The sequence below is a fragment of the Mirounga leonina genome, unplaced genomic scaffold (assembly GCF_011800145.1).
Source record: "Mirounga leonina isolate KUSES-001 unplaced genomic scaffold, KU_Mleo_1.0 Mir_177, whole genome shotgun sequence".
NCBI classification, from domain to species: Eukaryota; Metazoa; Chordata; class Mammalia; order Carnivora; family Phocidae; genus Mirounga; species Mirounga leonina.
The window spans coordinates 1266250-1273276 of record NW_023270459.1 but is presented as its reverse complement, the minus strand read 5'-3'; the positions used below and the strand labels follow the sequence as shown (position 1 = coordinate 1273276).

Genomic DNA, 7027 nt, shown 5'->3' with positions numbered 1-7027 from the left:
TTATGATCATGAGGGGAGACAGTACTGATACACTGAGGATAGAGGAGTAGCCAGGTGGAAAGAGCCTAGAACCACTATGACATCACACTCTTGAAACCAGCACTGTTCAATACAAGTGTTATGTGAGCCACATATGTAATTTTAAATTCAAGTAGCCACATTTAAAAAGTAAAAAGAAATATATGAAATAATATATGATCAATAAATATACAAAATATATGAAATGATAAAGAATATATCTGAAATATAATTTCAACAGATAATCAATACAAAAATTATTACTGAGATTTTAGCCTTTTACAGTAAACAAAAATTTTGTACATACATCCATCTACTCCCTAGCTCTGTTCTCAGAAAGAATAGAGACAATGGTATTCCTATAGCAATCAGCCCACCTAGTACTTACATCCTGGTCTCTAAATACTGTTCTCCACTGAAAGTAACCAGATCTTCTTGGAGAAATGGCTCTTTACAGAACTGGGGCAGGGCAAAATTTACTAAAAATCTTATTCCAGGGGCACCTGGATGGCTCAGTCAGTTAGGCATCCGACTCTTGATTTCAGCTCAGGCATGATCTCAGGGTCGTGAAATCGAGCCCCATGTTAGGCTCTGCACTCAGCAGGAGTCTGCTTCTCTCCCTCCCTCTCTCTCTCTCTCTCTGCCCCTCCCCCTAAAATAAATAGATAAATAAATATATTTTAAATCATATTCCAGAAAGCAAGGTGGTGCTCAGAGAATGATGGGGACACACAAAAGGACATAGGCGCCCTCTTAAAAGTGTTCCCATTGACCTGATTGGGGACAACTGGAACAGCGAAATAAATGAGAGTAAGGAATTACAATCCACTGAATAAAATAAGCCATGAGTCCATGCTGATAGAAATTAATCGGTAAATACATAAATGAGGGAGAAGAGAAAAGCTCTTCCTGACAGTAGAATGCCAGCTAAAAAATGTAGAAAGAGAATCACTGGTTGGTAACTGTCCTGACAGTAACAACCAGGCGAACACCGTCAGTGCATGCTAATATGAACAGGTTGGAGTTTGAGAAGGAATATGCATTTACATTTACCTAGTTTTCAAGTCTCCCCCCATACTCACTTGTTACAAAGAGGAAATAGTCACTTTACAGCGGAGAAACTTGGCAGGCACCATCTGAAAAAAATTTTTTAAATAAAAATCCCTCAATTTCTGCAGTGTATTTTATACTTTGAGCCCAGCTCAGCTTATACTAGCTTCGTATCAAGGGCTTCGCTAGCGATGTGTAGCCCGTGGACCATACGGGACCCTGCTGTTCTGGACTTCTCGGGCATGATGACAAATGTTCTTCTTATGAAGGCATTTTAGTGAATATAATTTTATAATAGAATGCATCGAAGTGATCCATTCACATGCCCTCAGAGAGAACACACATGCACACAATCACATATCTACTGCGGTAGGCTGCATACTGGCCCCCCACAGATGCCCACCCCAAGCCCTGGAATCTGTGACTACTTATGTTACGTGGCAAAGGGGTCTTGTGGATGTGATTAGGGTTTGTGGACTTTAAAATACGGAAATTACCCTGGATTATCCTAGTGGGTCCAATCTAAACACTGAGTCCGGAAGAGCAGAGAACTTTCATGGGCTGGAAGGGGGAAGTCAGAGACATTCCAAACGTGAGAAGGACTTCCCATGCTGTTGCTGGCTCGGAGATGTAGGGTCCCATGCGTCAAGACCAGAAAGAGGCTACCAAGAGCCAAGGATGGATGCTCACAACGTCACAAGGGAACGGGGACCTCGGTTTACAACCACAAGGAACCGATTCTGCCGACAACTTGAATGAGCTTGGAAACAGGTTCTTCCCAGAGCCCCTCCCCCCCCCCACCATAAGAATCCAGCCAGCAACACTTTGTTCAGCCTTGTGAGACCCACAGCAGAGAAACTTTTGAGGTCACCTGGATTTCTCACCTGCAGAAATGTGAGATCTGTCTTCCTTGGAGATGCTAAGTTTGTGATAATTGGTTACATCAGCAAAACAAAAACAAAAACCCCCAAAACAAAAACAAAACTAAAAATTTAGTCCACACAAACCCACAGTCCCACACCACAAGGAGCAATGTTTCCTCATTTTTTTATTTGTGCAATTTTTATACAAAGTAGAAAAATAAACATTTTAGTGGGTCCACATTTAAGAATCTATGCACATAAATACATAAATAATGACTGGGTGGCAATACATTAAGAAAAGTGGTTGATGCATAAATAATATCTAAGATGTCAGGACAGGGTGCAGGTGGGTCTCGGGGCTCACACACACAGATCTCCACTGGCCACACATTTCAGGTCCCGGGTGAGGAGGCGGAAGAGGTTGAACATGACAGCGGCTTCCAGGCAGCTGAGGGACTCCTGTGGGGGAGGAAGGGCTGGTCAGGGGCTGCCTGTCATCTGGGCTCCCAGTTGTCCCCAGACACTGCTCACTCCCTGGTCACCCACCTTCTTTGGGGCCTCGTGGAGCCGGTGCAGCCGGTGGTGGAGGCGGCTTCGGGGCTGGGGCCCTGCTGGGGGCTGAGCCTCGACCTGTGGGCAGAGGATGGTGGTGTGTGAGGCAGGGCCTGGGGCGGAGGGGGACGTTCAGGTGGTCAGAGCGCAGACAGGGCCTGGGTGCCTCCCCCACTCCCCCCAAGCACTCACACAGGCCTGGAGCTCGGAGTGGATGTGGCGCAGCGTGTGAAGGGGCTGGTCCAGGATGCCCCCCTGGGACCTGTCAGCCATGGTCTCCAGGACCTTCAGGGTCAAGGCCACCTCAGCCTCCAAGGCCACGGGGCGCTCCCACACCTGAGGATGGGAGACAGAGACAGATGAGAGTTGCGCACGAGAGAGGACAGGTGGGGTGGACTGAGGCAGGGACAGATGACAGTAGGCGGACAGGTGAGAGGGCACAGCCAGTGTGCTCAGGGAGGGGAAGCGGTGTGTGGTGCTGGTGGGGAGGGGAGGAGAGACGGACACGTGAGAAGAAGGGGCAGCCTAAGGAGCCAGAGGAGCAGGGCCAGGGGAGGGCAGGGGTGGGCCTGACTCTCCCCTCACCTGCAGCTGCTGCAGGTCCCAGGTCCTGGGGAAGAGGCGGGGGCGGCAGCTCCAGGTCTTCAGGGAGAGCGACTCTTCCTGGAAAGCAAAGGCAGAGGTCAGCCCCCAGCAGGAGGGACAGAGGGGAGAACACTCCAGTAGGATTGGACGATGCTAACAGCAGGAGGAGCTGAGGCTAACTTGCAAAAGGGTGATAGAGGCACCTCCACCACAGGAGGGGTGAGTCTGCCCACTGCGGGACTGGCGGAGGTAGCGCGAGGGAAGGGCGCAGGTCCCCCTTTGCGGGAGGGGAGCACGGTAACCCAGAGAGGCAGGGTGGGGAGGTTAGCCCACAGCAGGCGGGGCAGTGGGGAGACTCACAAAGGTGTCCTTGGCCCTCCTGAAGGCCTGCAGCTCTTGCGGGGACAGAGACTGGAACTGGGCCAAGTGGCAGCCCCTTGCATCCGGGAGGACCCCGAGGGGCTTGGGGCCAGGAACCGCTCCTGCCCTGGTCAGCGCCATAATCATCAGCACCAGCAGGCAGCCCACAGCCATACCTGTGATACGGAAGGACAGAAAGGTGAGGGGTCAGGGAGCATCAGGCGCTGAGGGTGAGCTGAGGGTCACGGACCACGATAGGGGGCTCACCCAGCTTCATTCCTGGACCCTGGTCTCCTTCAGCAGATAGCGGAATCTGGATGTTCTCCTAGAAGCTGTCGCCTGGGGTCCTCACTCAGTCTTGTTTGGCGTCTCTGACTTCAGTGTCCTCCTCTGGATCCCAGCAGACTGCTCTGTCTGTCTGTCTGTCTCTGAACTTCCAGCTCTGCCTGAGATGTGATTCCCACCTGAGCCCCATGGTGCAGCTTTTTTAACTTGGACAGATGGGCAATTCCAGCTGATGTAGGAAAAGTGAAAACACAGCCACCACCGGGGGAGGCCCCAGGCTGGGGAAGCCCAGAGCCAACTGAGCCACGGGAGCGAAAGAGAAACTGGACTCTGATTCAGTGTTTACCTGCGTGAGGGTGAGTTCTGAAGATGAATCGTCGGGACTGGGGCAGTTTCAGCCCTGTCAGGAGGGGTCACGGTGCCTGGAAGGGGCTAGATTCAGGCCTGGGTGGGAGGGCACAGAGGGACTTGCCTTTCTGCAGGGTGCTCTCATGCAGGGAGGGGAGGGAAAAGGCACCCTTGGGGGCTGGTGCCACAAAGAACTTGGAACTTCCAAGAGGGAGGCTGTGTAGGGGAGGGGAAAGGCTGCTGGGCGCAGGAGGAGAGAGTCAGAAAGGCAAAACACCAGAGAATTAGGAGAGGACACCGGCTCTTCCCCACCTGTTCCCACCTGCTACTGACAGAGAGAATGGAGGGGAGGAGAAGAGCCTCCAGGAACATCTTTCATTGTCCAGGCATGAAGGACCCAGGACTATGGCGCTCTGCTAAGGAATTGGGTGTGCCCAAGGACTTCAAGGGAACCAGCTCTGTTGTGACAAATGCCTTCGTTTATGCACCGAGTACTTATTCAGTCCCAGGCACTGCCCAAAGTGCCAGGAATTGGGCACGGAAAACAAAGAAACAAACATAAAACAGTCCTTCACAGAGCTCATTACTAGAGAGGAGTACCAGACAGTGTCGGGGGTGGGGGTTGGGGTGGGGAGCACAAGGTATGTATTATGTCAGGAAACAGAAAATGGAGGGAGGGAAATCATGCAGAGATGAGAGCAGAGTGCAGGAGGAAGTTTGTATTCATGAGGTGGCCTGAGAAAATGACGTTTGAGCAAAGTCCTAAAGGAAGTGAGGGAGGGAGCTACGTGAAGATGTGAAGGAGGAGCCTTCTGGGTAAAGGCAACAGAAGGTGCAAAAGGAAAACAGGACACCCCACCCCTTCTGTTGAGCACTTGTATGTCTCACCTGCTCACAGAGGTTTTGCCACAATGTAGAATTGAATATCCACATTAACACCAAGCACATATTGTGCTTTGCATACATTGTAAATAAGTAGTAATCTGCAGGGACTCAGAGAGGTTAAGAGACCCGCCCAAGGTCACACAGCAAATAAGTGATGAGGGCTGGATATTAATGAATTTTGTCTGACACCTAGACAGTATCCACAGCAGTCTCTGGCCTTTCTGTAGTTAGATCTTCTGAACTTGGAGGTGATGAATTTTTTGGAGAGAAAATATTAAGTCCTTTTTGACACTTGACCCCCACCGTAACCCCTCCTTTCCTTCATTCATAACTCAAGAGAGTGTAGACGGAAGTCCTCAGCTGGGAAAATCTTTGAGCTCTGACATATAAAATTGTTTTAAAACCAAGAGCAGGGATGTACCCAACTCACCTACCAGCGCACTGGTCAATTTCTGTCAATTGCAGGGGCCTTAATTCAGGGGAGAAGACACTGCATCAACAGTGAATTCTGCAAACTGACATCTTATCTCAAAATTCCTAAACTTCGGGGACGCCTGGATGGCTCAGTCGTTGAGCGTCTGCCTTCGGCTCAGGTCATGATCCCAGGGTCCTGGGATCGAGTTCCGCATCGGACTCTCTGCTCCGCGGGGAGCCTGCTTCTCCCTCTCCCTCTGCCTCTGTCTCTCTCTCTGTCTCTCATGAATAAATAAATAAAATCTTTAAAAAAAAAAAATTCCTAAACTTCGTACTTATTTTTCTCACAAAGGCAGCTCAGTGGGGGTGGTTCAGAGCACTTCCAGACCCTGGAACTAAAGGGTCTGGGGTTCAGACCTGGCGCTGACCCTCACTAACTGTATGACATCGAGAATGAAGCATGCAGTTAGCAACAAAGATCGCCAGCCCACAAATCTGGACAAGTTAAAAAAGTACAATTGTTTGTGGACTTATGTGTGTGCGGTTATTTAATGGAGATCCCTTTTTTTTTTTAAGATTTTATTTATTTATTTGAGACAGAGAGAATGAGAGAGACAGAGAGCACATGAGAGGGGGCAGGGTCAGAGGGAGAAGCAGGCTCCCTGCTGAGCAGGGAGCCCGATGCGGGACTTGATCCCGGGGATCCCGGGGATCCCGGGGATCCCGGGACTCCGGGATCATGACCTGAGCCGAAGGCAGTCGCTTAACCAACTGAGCCACCCAGGCGCCCTAATGGAGATCTCTTAAGACCACACTATGACCTCACCTGTAAGCTTTATAAACACTATTTCAATGTACATTACTCACTTGCAAGGACAGTATAATAATGTCATTGTATAGATGAGAAAACCAAGGGTCAGAGAGAAGGTATTTGCCCAGAGTTACTCCATAATTAAATGGCAAGGTCAGAAATGAAATTCAAGTCATCTGATTTCCCTGGCTCAGCATTTTTACTGAACAGTGCACCCCAAAATGGTCACAGGGGAAACAACCAACACAAATGCAATAATATTTAATAACTGGCAATAAATTAACACCAGCAGACCAATAGCGGATAAACACGGGAATTTTGCAAATACAAAACACCCATAAGTAACAGAATCCAAAAACACTACAATAACTTAAGAACTTTAAGACCTTTCATTACCAAACCCCTCAGGGAATGTATGGGGCCTCCCCACTGGGGAGATTCAAGAGTCACAGATTCATACAATCTCAAAGTGGGAGTTGAAGGTTCAAATGTGGGGGGGGGGGGCTGTTCTGGGAGAGAGCTTCTGGGATTCTGGTAACCACAGAAGTAGAAACTGGTCCATGGTACGTGGGGGTCAGCGACCAAGGCAGACTCCAGACTCAAGTCTCTTCTAGCCACACCAGGCGCCTGGAAGATCATAGGGCAACGCGTCCCACGGAAATATCGCTGCATTCAGGGAACTCGGTCTGGTCTTGGGGAAAGCGCCAGCGCCTCCGGCCCTCAGTGCAGGTGGGTGGAGGTCCGGCCAACGCAGGCTGAGAGTCCCCCGAGCCTCAGCGCCCACTGGCTGAGACACCCGCCTGCTCCAGTGCGCCAGCAGAAGGCAGCCCCCGCAGCCGCCCGCCTGCAGAGCTGC

At 50.3% G+C, this 7027-nt stretch overlaps 1 protein-coding gene across 1 annotated transcript; it reads right to left on the bottom strand.

Moving 5' to 3' along the window:
* Nucleotides 1–2291: 2291 nt before the first annotated feature.
* LOC118022908 (interferon lambda-3-like) lies at nt 2292–3602 on the bottom strand. Its single transcript, XM_035023876.1, has 5 exons — nt 3429–3602; nt 3069–3146; nt 2676–2819; nt 2478–2561; nt 2292–2390 (listed from the first exon to the last, which is right to left on the bottom strand). The coding sequence occupies exons 1-5, from the start codon at nt 3600–3602 to the stop codon at nt 2292–2294; spliced, it is 579 nt and encodes a 192-aa protein (XP_034879767.1).
* Between the last annotated feature and the right edge of the window lie 3425 nt (nt 3603–7027).

What these genes read in the sequence shown, in the direction of transcription:
- LOC118022908 (XM_035023876.1), bottom strand. Translation starts at nt 3,602, where the DNA reads ATGGCTGTGGGCTGCCTGCTGGTGCTGATGATTATGGCGCTGACCAGG. An exon ending in GGAGGGCCAAGGACACCTTT is followed by an intron (nt 3,147 to 3,428) that starts GTGAGTCTCCCC and finishes TTTGCTTTCCAG; the next exon opens with GAAGAGTCGCTCTCCCTGAA. An exon ending in TCCACGAGGCCCCAAAGAAG is followed by an intron (nt 2,391 to 2,477) that starts GTGGGTGACCAG and finishes CCTCCCCCACAG; the next exon opens with GAGTCCCTCAGCTGCCTGGA.